The sequence below is a fragment of the Pantherophis guttatus genome, chromosome 1 (assembly GCF_059756535.1).
Source record: "Pantherophis guttatus breed Tessera chromosome 1, ASM5975653v1, whole genome shotgun sequence".
NCBI lineage: Eukaryota > Metazoa > Chordata > Lepidosauria > Squamata > Colubridae > Pantherophis > Pantherophis guttatus.
In genome coordinates, this window is record NC_142063.1 from 297,865,802 (window position 1) to 297,884,861 (window position 19,060).

The following is a 19,060-nucleotide window of genomic DNA, read 5'->3' on the forward strand; positions in this document are numbered from 1 at the left end:
CTTCTCTATGGCTGCCCCAGCTCTCTGGAACCTGTTACCTCCTGAGGTCCGGATCATCCCCACTCTATTGGCCTTCCAAAAAGCGGTGAAGACCTGGCTTTTCCGGCAGGCCTGGGGCCGTTGATCTCGCTCTTGCGATCTGGCAAGATCTGGCCATGAATGGTGTGAATGAGTTTTAATGTTTTTAATGTTTTAATTTTTAAATGTTTTTTATAATGATTTTAAATGCATTGTGAGCCGCCCTGAGTCTTTGGAGAGGGGCGGCATACAAATTGAATAAATAAATAAATAAATAAAATTGGGATTGTAGTTTAATAGGGAGTAAACTGAAATTTTGGTTTATTTATTGAAATTTTTCAAATAATTGCACAAAGTATTTCAGTTGTATTAAACCTTTCTTTCTTTTTCTTTCTTTTCTTTTTTCATGTTTAGGAGTGCGCTTAGACAGAGTACGTGGTGGTCGCCAGAAGTACAAGCGCAGAATAGATGCAGAAAATAGTCCATACCTGAATCCTCAACTAGTCCAGCCAGCCAAAAAGCCATGTAAGTATCTAGGAAGGCAGTGTAACATGTGATGTCATCAATCCATGAAGGAATAGAAACAAACTGGCATACTGTCTTGAATAAACAATTTTTGTCTTTTTTTATTTTTATTACCTTGTTCCTTTTTCAGAATAACTGAAGAAAATACGCTTTGAGGGTAAGAGTTTCATAATGCCCAATTTATGCTATACAAATTTTACATTTCCAAGTTATCTTTATTTTCACTGGTACATAAAATGGGTTGTGCTAGGATCATTAGTTCATTGAAGCTTCTAGTCTCAGATTTTACAAGAATGAAATGTTGTAGTTTTCACTAACTAGATGAATTTGACTGCTCAACCTCTCAATGAAAATGCATTAGGAGCCTCATTAATTTATAGCAATAGAAGGTTGAAACACTACCTGTATTTCAATAAAACAGCAACGTGCTACAACTATGAAATATATTAAGGTAGGGTTTATTTGTGTGTGTAGTTAAAACAGGTATGAGTTTTCTTACATCCAAATGGTACTTAAAAAGCAAGATATAAACTAAAATTAAAGATTTTGCAAATTATACAAATTCATGCATGCTAATTCCCTAAAGAAAATGTAATAACACTCCACGGTATAAAAATCAATTGCATACCCTGTACCAAGAGGAATTGGCAATAAATGCAAATTCTTTCATATGGTACTTGCAAGCTGGCTGCCATTAAGCAGTGGCATAAACCACTGGGGTACAAATGCCCTATTTGAGACAAATGTAATAAAGGGTTTTAAATGCTGCACTGAAGGCCCTTACCTGGTTGTGTCAAAAAGCAGTACGTTGTTTTTCACCTGTCATTCCCCAGCGCAGAACTCTGCTGGGTACAATACGCATGAGCCATATGGAGACCTAGAAAGCAAATAAATAGGTTCTGAACTGTAAGTGAAAGGGCATTTTAGCGATGTCAGAGGAAAAACAAACCAGTTTTACATAAAATTAAGGCTTAAGTGAACATATGGCATCGTTTCATTTTGCCTTTCCAAAAATCATTATGCTGATTATACTTTCAATTGTCCAATCTGGCATCTTCCACGCAGTCCACATAAGCTGTTCTACCCCTCTGTAAATACAATATAAGGTTGCATTAAGCAGATTTTGCGCATTATAATAAAAAACTTTCTGATAATACAATAACATTCAATGAACTCTAGTGTTTAATTTCATTAGAGGTTTAGATTTTTTTGGATGCACAGATTGCCAGCTTTTTATTTATTTTATCTTGTGCCATTGAGTTGAATTGCTGACAGCTCGGCCATGCACACACAATTAAGCCTATTTAGCACAGACTTCGGTTAATGCTGCCGGATTGAAAATGTAGGAGATTGAAAGAGTGCAATACAGAAGTGAGAAGTCCTGAGAAAGACATACTGTAACGAATAGGCACTGTCTAAAGAATATTACCACCCTTTTTTGCAACTCCTATTAATTTCAAATCGTATCTTCTATGTAGGTCCATTGGAATTAACAGAGAAGCAGTATGTTGTGTTATATACAGTATAAGAAAGTAACTAGTTCAATTCTAATTTGTTAGGAAGATAAGCTAGTTTACAGCTTTTCACATAACATTGTAAGAGATTCCTAATTTCCCACCCCCTTCGCAATGAAATAGAAGCACAACTGTTGGGAAATCAACTTCTTGCAAATATAACGAGGAAACAGTAAAATTGCTTTTAAGAAATAAATAGACAGATTTTCTGGATTCTGTCAGGGTTTGTTTTTGTTTGTTTGTTTTTGTTTTGCTAATTTTGTTATGGAAGGTAGGTAGATAAAGGTAAAGGAGTCCCTGGAGATTTTACTCCACTAGTTGTTGCTGGCTATAGGGGCAGTGCTCATCTCTGTTTGAGCCAGTGAGCCAGTGCTGTCAAAAGACATTTCTGTGGTCATGTTGCTGTCATGGAGTGCTGTTACCTTCCTACTGAACTGGTACCTATTTAATCTACTCACATTTGCATGCTTTCAAATTGTTAGGAGGGCAGGAGCCGGGGTGAGGATGGGAACCCGCCTGGACTACTGCAACGCTCTCTACATGGGGCTCCCCCTGGGGTGCACCCGGAGGCTCCAGCTGGTCCAGAACGCGGCCGCGCGGGGGATTATGGGGGCGACGAGGCGCTCCCATGTGACACCTCTCCTGCGCGAGCTGCACTGGCTCCCAGTGGTCTTCCGGGTGCGCTTCAAGGTGTTGGTGACCACCTTTAAAGCGCTCCATGGCTTAGGGCCGGGGTATTTACGAGACCACCTTCTGCCACCAATAGCCTCCCACCGGCCAGTACGCTCGCACAGAGTGGGCCTCCTCAGGGTGCCGTCCGCCAGACAATGTCGGCTGGCGACCCCCAGGGGGAGAGCCTTCTCTGTGACGGCGCCCACCCTCTGGAACAACCTTCCCCCAGAGTTACGTATAATAACAGACCTCCGGATTTTTCGTCGGGCCCTGAAAACCTATTTATTTCAACAAGCTGGGCTGGCCTGAGTTAAATTTTAAATTGATTTTAAATTGGGTTATCTTAATTTCGGCCAAAATATTTAATTATTTTAATACTGTTCTTAAATTTTGTATGCTTTGTTTTTATCTTGGCTGTGCACCGCCCTGAGTCCTATTGGAGAAGGGCGGTATAGAAATTTAATTAATAAATAAATAAATAAACTCACTCCCTTTATGTGATACTCAGGTCTTGAACCTGAGCTGCCAGCTTTCCAGCCGGCAAACCCAGTGTCTTAACCGCTGAACCACTGCACCGATAGAAGATAGAGCAAACTGTTAAAAAAGCAATATTTGATAAGCCAATCAATTACAGTAATAAAAATATCTCCATTAGTATGTATCTTTTTATTTATTATTTATTTATTAAATTTGTTTGCTGCCCATCTCACCACAAATTTTTCCCAATCAAAATTTAATACTATAGTGGAAAACTCTTTATTGGTTTTCAGAAATTGCTGAAATGCCATTATCTGTAAATCATATAAATATTCATCATTAATCAATTTTGAAAATGGTAGTAGAGTGGGATGGGATGGGATATTTATTTTGTTGCCAGAGCTCCTGCAATTTTGAGACATAAGAACATCTATCTCCCAGGCTTTTTTAATAATATGATTAAAACCATTTTTAATTGTCTGTTCTGTTAATGTGAGTATAGGATCTGAAATAGGTAGAATATACCCTCAGTTTTAACACAGCCCTTTTCCATTACATCTCCCACATCAACAGCATTCACAAGTGATGCATTACGGACTTAGTGTTCCTCTTGTCATTTCAAAGAAGCCCTTATTAATAATAATAAAGCATGTTTGATGCAATGCCTTGCAATTGGCTTTTGCATTTGTTTTATGAAGGACTGACATACCTCACCTTTCTGACATACACATTTGTAAAATGCTGGAGACAAATAGATCAGAACTCCAGAATAAATTACACAACAGAGCATTTAAAAAACCTTTTTGGAATGAGCTTTGTCATTTTTAAAAAATGAGCTGCAATTTCAATACATAGTTAAGCTTTATTGCTGAACCTGGTGGAAACCTCTGCATGTAAGTTGTTGGTTAAATCAGTTAAATAGTTGGAGAACTTTGCTTAACTTGCTTTTTTCCAATTATTAAAAACACAAAAATGATCACAGTTAGCGTGCAAGGCTGAACACTGAACAGGGCCTGGTGGCTCAGCAGACTGATAGCATTGTGATTAACACCAGCTGTCTGCAATTACTGTAAGTTCGAATCTCACCAGGCTCAAGATTGACTCAGCCTTCCATCCTTTCTAAGGTAGGTGAAATGAGGACCCAGTTTGTGGGGGCAATAAGCTGACTTTGTAAAAATATACAAAAGTATGAAGGCTATTGCTTAACGCATTGTAAGCCGCCCTGAGTCTCCGGAGAAGGACAGCATATAAATCAAATTAAAAAACAAACAAACACAACCAGCAACTGTGCCTTGTTTTCACCAAGCTGTGAATGTTTTCAATACATGGTATATACATGGTATAGTGGTTACATATTTAAATATATTTGTTATAAACTTTCAAATTTCAAAGAGTAAAATTCAAAGTGTGAGAGAAATTATAGTTTCTTCTCCCCCAGGTTTTCTCAACTTGATCAAGCAGGAGATTAGAGTTCGCTCAACCAGTATTGTGCAACCAGTATTGGTTTGCTCAACCAGTATTGTGCATACATGAATTTATGTATTTCAATGACTTTTAGAAGGATTTTATTTGATGTTTTTCCTGAGGATCTTAAATATATCACCTGTTCCTAAAGTCATATTCTCTCCCCCTTTCCTCTTTAAAGCTGAAAAATTTATCTTTATAAAATATCGCTGTGAAAAAGTTGTCCACAAACTGCAGTGTTCCTTTTAAAATCAAATATTTGCATGACATGAGTAACAGAATAACAGACTTGGAAGGGACCTTGGAGGTCTTCCAGGCCAACCATAGTTCTTCTCAATCAGGAAACACTATACCATTTCAGATAAATCGTTGTCCTATCTCTTCTCAAAAACCTCCATTGTTGAATCTGTGGAGGCAAGTTGTTCCACTGATTAATTGTTCTAACTGTCAGGAAATTTCTTCTTAGTTCTAGGTTGCTTCTCTTCTTGATTAGTTTCCATCCCTTGTTTCTTGTCCTGCCTTCAGATGCTTTTGAGAATAGGTTGACTCCCTCTTCTTTGTGGCAGCCCCTTAGATATTGGAACACTGCTATCATGTTACTTCTAGTCCTTTTTTCATTAAATAAGACATACCCAATTCCTTCAACCATTCTTCCTGTTTTTTCCCCCATCCCCTAATCATCTTTGTTGCTCTTCTTTCTACTTTTTCTAAAGTCTCAGCATCTTTTTTATATTGTGGTGACCAAAACTGGATACAATATTCCAAGTGGGATCTTACTAAGGCATTATAAAGTGGTATTAGCACTTCATGGAATTTTGATTCTATCCCTCTATTAATGCAGCCCAGACTGTGTTCGCTTTTTTGGCAGCTGCAACACACTGCTGTGTCTCATATTTAAATCATTGTTCACACAAATCTCTCTCACAGTTACTACTATTGAGCCAGGTACCACCTATTCTATACCTGTCATTTGGTTTTTCTTCCATAAATGTAGGACCTTACTTTTCTCTACATTGAATTTCATTTTGTTAGAAGTGAAATCATGTGCATCATGCAAATGAAAATATGGTATGAAGAATTTAAGTTGGTTCCTGTGTGTAATATTCAGTCTAATTGTACGATCTTCTAAATTTAGTGTGTATGTTTTATTTATTTTTTTCTAGGATTGGTGGAGCTGTATTCTATTGGTTCATTTGTACAACTATTTGTACATTAGGTAGCAATAAGGTCTCAAAGATCTATAGCTTTTCCTACATTTAACTTTATGTCTAAAAAGATCTGCATATTATGAGTTGTACGGTTCTGTTCAGATTTTTCTAAGAACAGAAGAACATCCCTAGCTAATCAAATTCATCTAGGAAGTTCAGAAACAAGACTTCAGCCTTCTCCCACTAGCTAGCTAGCAACAAATATTTTAGATTTATAGCTGGTGATTCAGACTGTTTCTAAGGTAAACAGCTCTCAAGGGTATATTCTAATACCTATTGATAAACTTAACCTCTATTAATTTTTAAAATTTACTTTCAGAAAGTATCAGAATTGGTAGACATTATCCGATTCCAAAGGTTAAAATATGGACTTCTGGCATCTGAATATAAGTACCTTCAAGAATCTTCCTCTTGGGGTTTTTTTCCACATAACACCTTGTAAATGAATTTTTAAGTTAGCTGATCACATGCATTCCTATAGGATTATGATTATAACAACTTCTTCCATTCTTTTCCTGATCAAATATGGGATGCTGAATGAATGGGGAGGATTGGTTGAATGGGGAGGATTGGTTGAATGGGTCCAGCAACCATGGAATAACTAGTCAGACAAAGGAGATTGAAGCCAGATTATGCAGAGAAAAGAGCAACTGGGGGTGGGCATGTGGCATTTGTTAAAATTGTAAGTTTGACAGACAATCTGAACAATTGAGGTAGAGCTTCATTTGAATATAAGAGGTAGAAGAATTGAGGTAGAGCTTCAGTTGAAGATCAAGAAAAGAGGTAAAAGATGCTGAAAAGAGGGAATGATGAGAAGAATTGGGGATAGAAGTGTAGAGTGTAGAACTGAAGATGTTCAAGAGGCTCGGACGATTGTGCGACACAGCTGTGATCATCTGAGCCTTTTTTTTTACTTTTCTAAAGCATTTTTTTACTACCTATTCGCCCGAACTGGTAGTAAAAAATGCTTTTAAAAAGTTTTTAAAAGGTTCCCAAGATCATGCACCACAGCTGATTTCCCCCTCATTGTTCTACTTACCTTCCCAAGCCTCCTTTTGGTGTGCACAGTGCATGCACGTGCAGCACGCATTTGATGTGAACTGCACATGCACAGCGCACACTTGGTGCGCAGCACACATGCATGGCCAGTGAACCAGTAGCAAACCGGTTCAGATTTCACCACTGAAAAAAAAACATAATTAATCTAAAGTATCTAAGAAGGATTAGAAGAGATATTCCATCGTACTGTACAAACTATAGTATGGTACTTAGTCATAGTAAAAGAAGTAAAACCATACTGATCTAACAATAACAATTTAAGATAAAACAAGTCATAAAAACCAGGATGTTTGGAAAAGAGTGTTTGTGAACTTTTCAACTCTAAAGAAGAAAGCACTGATGGACTGAAGTAAATATTTTCTCCATTCCTTAGGATGGAGCATTTCCATTGCATAATATTCTGATTCAAATCTGTAGATAGTGGGTCTAAATTATATATGACTCTCTCTACAAGAAGCATAAAATGTTGTATACAATAGTGGCTAAAGTTGTGGAAACCTTTTGGGAAAAGTGTATTTTCTAAAATTAGCTAATAACACCATTTTTTTTGGGGGGGGAGTAGTACCATAAAATTATATATCAATGGAAAGATATGGTGACTATCCAAGGCCTTGGAATACTTGTTATCGGATTTCCTAAAAATGTAATGAAATTAATACTGGTATAATTAGTAAATATGGACCTGTATATATTAAACTCAATTTGTTTTGATTCTGTAATGGTGTCCATTTGGTGTAGCATTAATTTTAGCTCCTGTTATATGAGAATATTGACTTCGGTTCATAGTATGATAATTATCACAAATCATGTATATTTACACAACTCGGCTGTAGTTTTTTTTCCTACTCAAAATAAAAAATGTTCATTAAAAATGGAACTGAGCAAAAGAATAGGGGCTGTAAAATATTGCAAACAGAATTCTTCACATTAGGTAAAATCTAGTTTTAGTGATAGAAAATGCTAAATGGAGGCAGTAACTACAAATTATAGAGTTCAGCTTTTTCATTTTTATCTGATTTATCCTTATCTCTCTTTTTCCATATGGAAAAGCATATAAGGTAATCCTCGACTTACAACAGTCCATTTAGTGACCATTCAAAGTTAACAACGGCACTGAAAAAAGTGGCTTATGACCATTTTTCACAATTATGACCATTGCAGCATCCCACGGTCATGTGATCAAAATTCAGATGCTTGGCAATTGACTCATATTTATGATGGTTGCAGCTCCCGGGTCATGTGATCCCCTTTTGCGACTTTTTGACAAGCAAAGTCAATGGTAAAACCAGATTCATGTAACAACCATGACACTAACTTAACAACTGCAGTGATTAACTTAACAACTGCAGCAAGGAAGGTCATAAAAGGGGGCAAAATTCACTTAACAAATGTTTCACTTAACAACAGAAATGGTCATAAATTGATAACTACCTATAATTTCAAATGGTCCAAATAGACTACATTCTCTTGAATGTAGGTGTTATTAGGCTCAGTCTAATGCGGTGGCAACATTTCCTAGATCAAAATGTTCTTAGAATATTCCTGGATAATGAGCTTCCACTTAAAAAAATCTGATTTTTTTAATCCAATCATCACAAATTTAATTCTTACATTTCTTGTTACTCTGGCTTTTGTTAACAAGCAACCTTTCTCTCTTACTGATGGGCAGTGTTGGATACATATGAATAGGAGGATGGAGGGACTGCATATTGCATAAGCCCCAATTTATTTGTTTCCTCCATAGAATTGCAACAATTTCCATCTTCATAATCCCACTCTTTAGACTAGATTTACTTTTGCTGCAACTTTATTATGTTTTTGGCTCTTGTTAAACTTGTCATCCACCAGAGTACCCAGATCTTTTGCTGTAAGGAGGGAGTGAATTCCCATTTTATTATAGCAGCAGTTGTGGTTGTTACAGAAGTAGAGTAACCTATGTTTTATCTGTCTTTACAGATAACAAGATTGTCTCCCATTTGCTGGTGGCTGAACCAGAGAAGATCTATGCCATGCCTGATCCCACTGTGCCTGACAGTGACATCAAGGCTCTCACCACACTTTGTGATTTGGCAGACAGAGAACTGGTGGTCATTATTGGATGGGCTAAACATATTCCAGGTACATGCTGTGTATCTTACCAAAAATGCTTTTTTTAATTGTTTTTATGACATTATTTTTCAAAGTATGCTTTTGCTATTTCAGAATGGCTTGCGTATTCTTTTAATAATTATTACAACAAATGGGATTGTAAATATGACTTCAAAGATAGGTCTAAGGTGTCCTATATCTCTAGCCCTTGTGTGCCATTATGCACTTGGTCTAGCTGCTACCTAAGTTTTCCCATTGATCTCTACCTCCAAAGATGAATTCCTATGCCTGGATACAATAAGAAAGCCCATTTGACATTTTCTGTATGTGAGTTTCTTTATACTGTTATATGCTCCATGCAAAATCCATGGATTTTTTTGTTGGAAATCTAAGGGTATCTGGCCAACTGATGATATTTTTTTAAGGAACATCTAGTAAAAGTGCACTTGAATGTTGAAGTATTAAAGTGGATGAGGTTTTCCTCAGCTTATCCCACCATTGTTATTTCTGCCACTTGCAAGCTAGTTACAACTGTCCTGCTCACACATTGGTACAACACATTGTTGATACTTCTGTTGGGTTATAAAGAAGGAAGGAACTTAAAATATTTTTATTTAATTTTGAACAAAATAAACGGGGGTAAGTTTAACTGCCACAATGGGGGGGGGGCGGTTGCCGCTTGAACATTCCAAAGTATGTTAAAGATATGCAAATATTCACGTGTAAGAAAAAAAACATGTTTTTCCATTAGCTGCCTTCACTGGAATTGTGGATGGGGTCTATTGCAAACAGACCCCCATCCACACACAGACACGCACAGATATGCACACGCTGATACTTCAGCTCTGATTTGGGATATTCTTTCCCCCCCCTAGAGTATTGAGAAGCCTGCATGGATATTATAGCTTTCCATTCCCTTAACTGCTCAGTGAATTAATAGACCGGACAGTTTGCAGAGCTGTCATTTTTTTTTTCCTTCCCTTTTCAAAGATCTTAAATTCAGGAGGTGAGAAGACGAAGAATGAAATACCTATTTATGCTCTAGCTAGATGGAAGGCTGTATTTGTGCATTTCACTCAATGCCCTAAAATAGCTATATCGCTCTACTTCCATCTTTTCAGATTGTTTTTTTTTAAAAAAAAGAAGAAAGCAACCTTAATTTTATGATAAACTTAATCTATTGTGAAGCAGTTTTGACTTTTTTCAAACTTCATGTGATATCTAGCCCACTTTCAGAGCAATCATCTTCCCACTCAGAGCTGGTTCAAGGCTTCTTGCAGGCCAAGACAAAGCAAGCAGAGGGCACTGTTGGGGAGCTGGCTTTTGAAGTGTGCTCGGAGCCAACCAGAGATAGTCTGTTCACTGAGTTTGTTGACATGAACATGGAGTTCCTTTGATCCACTGAGGGTTCACAATTCAGTATACTAAATACTTCTATGATTCAGAAGCACTCCTACCCAAAAGGTTGCTGTTTCCATTATAAGCCTGCTTGAGCTTTCCAGGTCCATACAAGACTAGATCCTTTTCTTGTTCTGCCACCCCACATGGAAAGGGAATGCAAGAGAGGACCTTTTTTTGGGTGGTTGCTATCAAGTTTTGCAGCTAACTGCCAAGGCAGCATAGTTGAGTTCCCTCTCTGTTATCCTTCTGCAAGCAGGCAATAAAATAAAATTAATTTAATTTAAAAATCAGGTAGGCCTTTGGGAGATAAGCTGGACTGACTGTTAATGTCAGGTTTAATTTATTGGGCATGGTCTGTTTTACTGATACGTTTTAACTGTATCTTTACTTACAAAGATTTTGTCCTTGTGCAAAGGTGCAATCAAAATTCCTGTATTGCTGCTTCTATAAGGATTTTTGCAATAACTTTGTCATATCCTTTGATTTGCAAAATCTCCGATTGTTCAGAATTTTTTCTTAGCTATTTATTTGTGGACCAGAATTCTATATTTTTATTGGAATATCTCTTTGGTCTACTTGTCAAGCATTCTTTTTCAGAAAGAATGAGATGAATTTAAATAGAATAAAAATATGTTTGTTCAGGGTTATATTACTTAATTTTATTAGAATTTTATTGCTATTGTTTTTGTTGTCTATTGAGGATATAAAGTGACTATAGTACAACTAAATTGCTTTTTATTTTTTATTACTACATCTATTGGCGTGGCGGTTTTTTTCCCCTTCCATATGCATTCCCCACTTAATTTCAACATGTTCCAGAGGATAAAAACACTATTTGGAATAGCATAGCTGTAAATTGGGGGAAAAGGGAGAACTTGTGTTATTAATATTTGAAAAAAAATCAAAAGAAAACAAAAGAAAAACAAATCTTGTCTGGAGTACAAAGTCTCTCACATACTGGATATAATTTAAAATTAATCTACTAATTTTGATTTGATTTCTGGAGATAGAACATGTAGACAATGTTATGACATGTAGATAATGTCATGTAGATAGTAACACTAATGCTTTTGTTATCTACATGACCTAGTTATGTGGCTTTACTTGTTACATGGCTTACCATGACTAGACACTTAGCATAGGATGTCCATCAGTGGTGGGTTTCAAAAAATTTTACTACCGGTTCTGTGGGTGTAGCTTGGTGGGCGTGGCATGGCTTGGTGGGTGTGGCTTGGTGGGCATGGCAGGGGAAGGATCATTCCCACCCCACTCCAGGGGAAAGTTACTGCAAAATCCCCATTTCCTCCCAATCAGCTGAGACTTGGGAGGCAGAGAATAGATGGGGGTGGGGCCAGTCAGAAGTTTTACTACCGGATCTCCAAACTACTCAAAATTTCCGCTACCAGTTCTTCAGAACTGGTCAGAACCTGCTGAAACCCACCTCTGATGTCCATCCCATGCTCTCTGATCAATGGTATGTCATGGATGAGAAATTTCCTCTGGAAAAAAACATGCTCTATTCTGTGATTCTTTAATTAGTTAGAGAAAAATCCACAGAAACTGGCACATACATGTAAATAGTTCTCATTCATTTAGGGTAATTGCAGTAATCCTTAGAATTTCAGTACCTAACTGATAATTTTGCATGTTGCTTTTTTGTTTATTTGTTTGTTTTCTCTTTAGGGCTATCTAAATGCTGATCTAGTTAACTGTCCTTCCCACTGAAGTGTAAACAATATAAAATAGAATTCTCACTTATTTTAATTATTTTCTGAAACTAAGTACAAAACAATTATTAATATACATCTAAATTCTAATTTGGTGGGATGGAAACAGCTCTGAGCTGCTCCATGTTTTCTTCACTGCAGAAATTTAGTTGTTCAGAGTTTGCTTCACCAATGGCTTATAAACGAGCTTTTGAATCATGAGCAATGTTTTTCTGGTACAGTTAACTTATTTCTGTCTCCTTAAACTAGTTTGTCTTTATGCTTTGAATGCTACAGTAATTTCTTTAATCAAATTGATGGAAGCCCCTTTCCCAGCCCACACTGAAACCAATTTATTGGTCATGATACACCAGCTATGTTACTAACAGACGTAACGAACTGTCAGGCAATATCGCAGTGAAGCTAATTTGAAGTCATTAGGTGTGCAGCGTTCAGGCAACAATTTGTTACAGTGGTTAGGAACACAGCTGACATTTCTGAATGGCTTTGTTCAGAGTAGGTCTAGATGAGCCCAAGCAAATTGTAAACTAATTTAAACATCACTCTGTATTATACTAGCTACTTTGTCTTACACTGGTTGCTAATAAAGCACCCCAGATTAAGTCAAAGCTAGTTAAATAGGTGAGTTTGAGTTTCAGCTCTAGACAATGCCTACGTCGGTCTTACCAATAAGTAGGCATTCTCCCTAGAAGCCAGTCAATAGCACATTGCAAAATATATTTATCAGTTTGATTTATATTGTGAATACAATACAGGGCTAAGATTTGCTTATAGGAATAGGAGAAAGTAGCTAAGAGAACCACAGCAGAGCTTTATAGTTGGCAGTGATTTAGACATTCTCCATTACAAGTTGGGAATCAGAAATACCGGTAGTTTTGAGCTATTGAGGAATATTTAAACAGCAGACCAGTTCACAGTAATCCAAGGGCTAATTTCTGATGTCCATTTGCTGGAAATTAAAAAAAATAATGAAAAGCTGGCTGGATTTGTTTTAATAACAAAAGAACAAAATAATTTGACTATGTTTGTATGCATGCCTGTATGTGTGTGTACACACACACACATATGGATGCCTTCTATATGAAATATATATTTCAAAATGTTTCAGAGTCAGATACTTTACAAAAACACCCTCTTTCATCATTTATTTAGAAATTTGCATATTGCTGTTTAAGTAAGAGTGTTTAACATGGCAAAAAGTATATACATATATTCTAATGTGTGTATGCTATAAATGTACACTGCATTTATACAGTAGTATACATATGCTATTGAGATAACATTGTTAATTTTTATGATAATACATAGTTTTTTAAAAAAAAATACCAATTCAGCAAAATGTATTTGTAGACAGGAAGATATAAAATTGGAGCTAAAGGTATTTAATAGGGTGTCATTTGTAATTAATTATATCTAAAGGATTTTGACTTTAAAATTTTGAACTTAGAAGAAATATCTGTATCCCATAAAAATTTCATCTACTTTTCAAGTTTGGAACATAGTGCTGAACATTATGATTGTTTCTAGTTTATTATTTGATCTTATTAAATATGTGTCCGTCCATAAATTCCATTAATAGATTTGTGCTTCTGTAGCTTGCATGTACAATAAACCTTTCTGTTCTTTGCAGAAAAATGTAATATTTATATATGAATTGATAGGCTTTATCAGTAACTGAATTAGCTTACTTGCATTAATAAATCAAAGAAATGAAAAGAGTGGTTGCTGTGAAACATGACCGTATCTTATTTGCAAAAGAAAATGATCATGATAGCACTAGGAAATTCTTGACTTGAGAGGAGAGTAAAGGCAGAAGAACAGATGATGGTGCCCTAATAGCCCTTTTTAAGAATGACAGGGCCCTACCATTAGCATCCTTTTATATCCTTGGAAATTGCTCTTGCCTCGCTGTTCTGGTTCCTATCTGTCTGACTCTTTTTTATTTCTCTTTCAATTTCATCCGTGCTCGGATAAGCGCATGCTAACACAATATGATTGAGCTGTAAAATGGAACGTTGTCGCCTCTAATCTCTTTTATGTAGATATGGAGGTTCTTCCAAACTCCACTTCATTCTTTCTCCATTGTTGGCCTTTACAGAATAGGATGCAAAGTAATGGAAACTCACACTGTCAAATATTAGAGCTAGATTTTTCAGAGGGTGATAAGAAGATTATCAGCCCAGCAGTCAGATCTATTGTTGCCCTTTATGTCAGATTAAAATATTTTTATGTACTGTAACTCGGTTAGTAAAATACAACAGGTATTTAGGAAAGCACTATGGACCCCCCCTTTTTTTTTCTCTAGTGAGATAACTCCTACATTAGCTGACCTAAATAAAAACTTGTGATAGTTTTATAGAATCTAACTTGAATGCAGAAAGCATTGGTTGATTTTATCGTGCATTGTGTTTACAGGAGTCAGTTGCTTTTGGACATCTATAAAGATGAAAGGTTTTCTCTTTTTTTTTAATTCATTAGATGAGATTCTGCTGATGTCTGACCACATTTTCAAAGTCACTTAGGCAATGTTTCTGTAATGCAACTGTCTCATTGGCATTCTGCAAAAATGTGCATTGCTCTCCTTTCACTAAATGGAGGCAGGAAATATTAAGCTCTTTAAATGTGCATAACAGGAAGTTTAAGAGACAAAATGTTCCCTGTCATTCTGCAGACACAAAGCTCATCAGCCTGGACCAAAGACTTTGTAAATCCTTAAAATTAGTTTTAATTAATATAAACGTGTTAAATGAAGATTATTCTTTCCCTCATGCGTTCAAAACCAAGCATGTTATTTTAGGAACAATATAAGGGCTTCCTGGACAGATTTAATAATGCAGTATTGAAGACATAAATAATTCTCCAGATGTATTCTCTATCAGACACAAACTTGATTCAGTTCATTATTTGTTGAATCTAACAAAAAAATAAAATTATCAATAGCATCTAGATATGTTCAAGCAAGGCTGGCTTAAGTTTCCTGTACCGGAAAGAAATTTTAGCCACCAATCAATGCTTATTTAGACTTTCTAAACTCAACCAGTCTTTAAAGAATACTATAAGTTAAATAAATAGACAACATTCAGTGCTACATTACTGAATTAATGCAAAGGAGAAATACAGCAGTTTAAATAATCCTTTATCTGTATTTTAAAATATGGAAACATTCATATTTATACACTTTAAATATAGGGATTTACTGTTGTATTTAGTTTTTAAATTGGAGTGGTGGTGTTAGTTTTAAACAATGCCGACTGAACATATCATACATTGAAATGTCTATTTTGATTATTCCATAAATATAAGTATTTTCAGTCAGTTTAAGATTTATAAACTAGATTTCATGTTAAAATCAGGCCTTAAGAATACATTTTATTATGTTTAAATCAGATTTGAGAAGTATGGTGAAATATAAGAGTATGTGATTGGCCCACCAGTACAATGGACCTGGGTACAGATGATTCTCAGGAGCAGATTTTTGCAAATAAGTGATTGCTGAAAGGTGTAGGCACTTGTGTGGGGGTGGATAGCTAGATTCCTTCCTCTTAGTTCTGCTAACCAAACTGGTTTTGTCAATGAAAACACATAATCACTTTTAATGATTTGCTATTGCGGATGTTTTTATAAAAAGATTGTCACAGAAAGATTGAATGTTTTCCAATTATAGTACTCAAATACTTCAAAAAATTTTGTACGACCAAAGTGATTGTGGATTGTTTGTCAAAAAAATATTTTTGTTTGCTTTTCAACATTTCTATCATTTCTTCTCCTTTCATATTCTCCTTTTCTGTTTATTTTACTCAATACACTGACATCTGTGATTTCCTTCTGTATTTCTCTCATTCTCTCTCTCTCTCTCTCTCTCTCTCACACACACACACAGAGAGAGAGAGACACGTGCGCGCACGCACACACACACACACACACACACACACAGAGAGAGAAAGACACACAGAGAGAGAGACAGACAGAAAGAGAGTGGTGATTATACTGCTCCCTCCCTCAGTATCCCCCTTTATCTGCTTCAACCAATCTCCAAATGAATGCATGCCTATCATGGCCTGAGCTTTGACACTCTGGATATATTGATTAATAGTTGCCCTAAGCTCCTTTTAGCAAATCAAATTTTCACTTTTAGCAAGGATTTCGTCTCTGATTTATTCGGCAAAGTGAAATGCACTAAATTGACTTTGACATTCAGGGAAAATGGCTGAAAAACAAAGAAGAGAAGAAAGAGAGATATAAATTGCATGGCAGCTGGAGACCTGAAGCGTAGAAGAGACACAGGTTTCCTTAAAGGAAAAAAAAGCATAGGCTAACTTTAAAACCATATCATTCAAATAGATATTGAAAATTGAAAAATGCTTTCTAAAATTAGATATATTGTAGAGATTCATTCATTAACTCTTGTGGCCAACAGTAAAAAAAATCTACATATTACATTTTGTACAATTCTATTTTATTCTAATAGCAGACATTCAGCCATATCAACCAATATTAATTGTAAATAAAGCAGATACCACCTAGGTTAGGATAAAAACAAATCTATGCTAGTTTTTGTTTTTCCTTTAAAATGTGATTATGTAGATGATAGATTTTGTTTTATGATACTATTAAATATTTAATGTTTTGGTTGGGTAGTTCTTACTGTAATAGAGCTTGGCTTTGGTGGGATAAAAGTTAAATGACAAAATGTGGCTCGTTCATCTAGATGATGTAAAGTTGATTATTGTATACTTGATCACTAGCAGCTCCTAGAAGACATCAGTTTTCAAGTGATAATAAAGTATTGTGTGTTCTGTCCCATTGCCTATTCAAATTAATATGCAGTTCATCAACTTGTGAACGAGCCAACTTTTATTTCTGATTAAATAAAAATCTTGTAAAGACATTTATAGAATATAAGGATGGGGCCAGGTCTTAAAATCTCAATCTCAGTCTTTATTCCAGATGTTTTAATATTGATCATTCCATGGTTTAAATAAGGATATGCAACTATAAACATATTTAGAACTTCCCCTATTTTTGCATTAGCATGAGCCAGAATCAATACACTTTCAGACTTTCAACTTACTGTGTTTGATGTTAAAACTATGAGTACTAACCCAGATTTATATTCAGCATAAATACACCTCTCCCCCCACCCCATTGGGATAGGGTGTAGTTCGGGATAGGTTTGGGTTCTGAATTTATAGCTCCTTTGCACAAATCAGTTTGACATACTAATTGCATTCATTCCTGCATCTGGAGGCCTTTCAGACTTCAATCAATCAACCAGAATAGAGTTGGACGGACCTTAAAGGTCTTCTAGTCCAACCCCTTGCTCAAGCAGGATACACTATTCAATTTCAGACAAGTGGCTCTCTAGTCTCTTCTTAAAAACCTCCAATGATGAAGCACCTATAACTTCTAAAGGCAAGCTGTTCCACTAGTTAATTGTGCTCAATGTTAGGAAGTTTCTCCTTAATTCCAGATTGCTTCTCTCCTTGATTAGTTTCCATCCATTGTTTCTTGTCTTGCCTTCTGGTGCTTTGGAAAAGTTGACCCCCCTCTTCATTCTGCTAGTACAGTCTTGTAGGCTTGAATTTTTAAGCATCAGAAAGCTTCCTTCAGTCTAATTGTATGCCAAGAACAGGCAAAGCAACATCTTGCAGTCCCATTTTTTCCCCTTTACTGTTTTCCCCTTTCAGAAACATTTCTTCCAACCACAGGCATACATTCTCCTTGATTTTTTTGGTTCTGGCTTGCCATCTTCTCCTGCCAAAGGAGATCAGCTAAAACTTAGAAGTAAAGCAGAGGTACTTCTGGATCAGAAACCCTAGCTAAATAATGAATGAATGCTGTGGTTGATAGGTTTCTTTGCACTGTTTTCAAGGGAGTAGGCATTTGATGCACATTTATATCTAACTTTGGATAGCATCCTAATGCAATATGTGCTGACAGGGCTGTAGTATAAAGACAAAACAACTGAGTGGACACAGAGGATTTGAAGAGAAGCACTGTCTTCTTACTTCCTGCCCTCCTTTCTCTGCTATTTACATTCTCTATATCAGGGGTCTCCAAACTTGGCAACTTTAAGACTTGTGGACTTCAACTCCCAGAGTTCTTCAGCCAGCAAAGCTGAGTTGAAGTCCACAAGTCTTAAATTTGCCAAGTTTGGAGACCCCTGCTCTATATGTTCCTTTCGATTAAACTTATTCAGAAACCCATCTATATAATTGTAGAATGCAGGATTGAAGGAGCTGCTTTATATCAAATCAAATTATTTGCTATCTACTTAGCCCATTATTATCTACAGTTTCTGACAGCAATTCCCTTGGGTCTCCAGAAAAAGTATTTTACTATTACCTACTGATTCTTTTTAATCAGAAATAAGGCTTATAGCCAGTACCTTTCTGCTTGAAAAGAAAGTGTCCTATCCATTCAGTTTTTCCTTTTGTTACCATAATGGTAAAAAACATAATTAGGTAAAACCCTGGTTGATATCTCAAGTCAACCATTAATTCCAGGAATAAGAGATATATACTTACTTGACTAGGTCAGCAGAATGACTGTCTATTTTCCAGTACTAAGTTGTGCCCAGTTAAATATTTGAATGCCTTTCCACTTTCTTCTGGATACTGTGAAGTCCCTAGATATTTGACCTAGATTGTGATAGGATTAATTACTTGAATTGCAGGTCTTCCAGATGCCCATAACACTTTTTATTAAGGGCTACTACTGCTATATAATGTTCTGAGTTAGGCATTAATTCAGGGGAACTGAGCAAAAGAACCTGCATGCTAAATGCTTCATCAACTGCCTCCCCCTTTCCCCCAACTCTTTGCCTGCATCAATTTGCCAGTAAAAGAGAATTTAGAATTTTGTTTCTAGTTTTAATCTAAAAAAACATTGATTTAAACTGTGTTCT

The 19,060-nt window shown here is 36.1% G+C and overlaps 1 protein-coding gene across 9 annotated transcripts in view; it reads left to right on the forward strand.

The window, feature by feature from the left end:
* ESRRG (estrogen related receptor gamma) overlaps positions 1–19,060 on the forward strand; it is a 473,251-nt gene that overhangs the window by 405,933 nt on the left and 48,258 nt on the right. For all 9 annotated transcript variants that reach the window (XM_060692488.2, XM_087883184.1, XM_034427822.3 and 6 more), the window contains 2 exons: positions 433–543; positions 8,894–9,055. In XM_060692488.2, the coding sequence (XP_060548471.1) occupies positions 433–543; positions 8,894–9,055 (273 nt within the window). The remainder of the gene's footprint in view (positions 1–432; positions 544–8,893; positions 9,056–19,060) is intronic.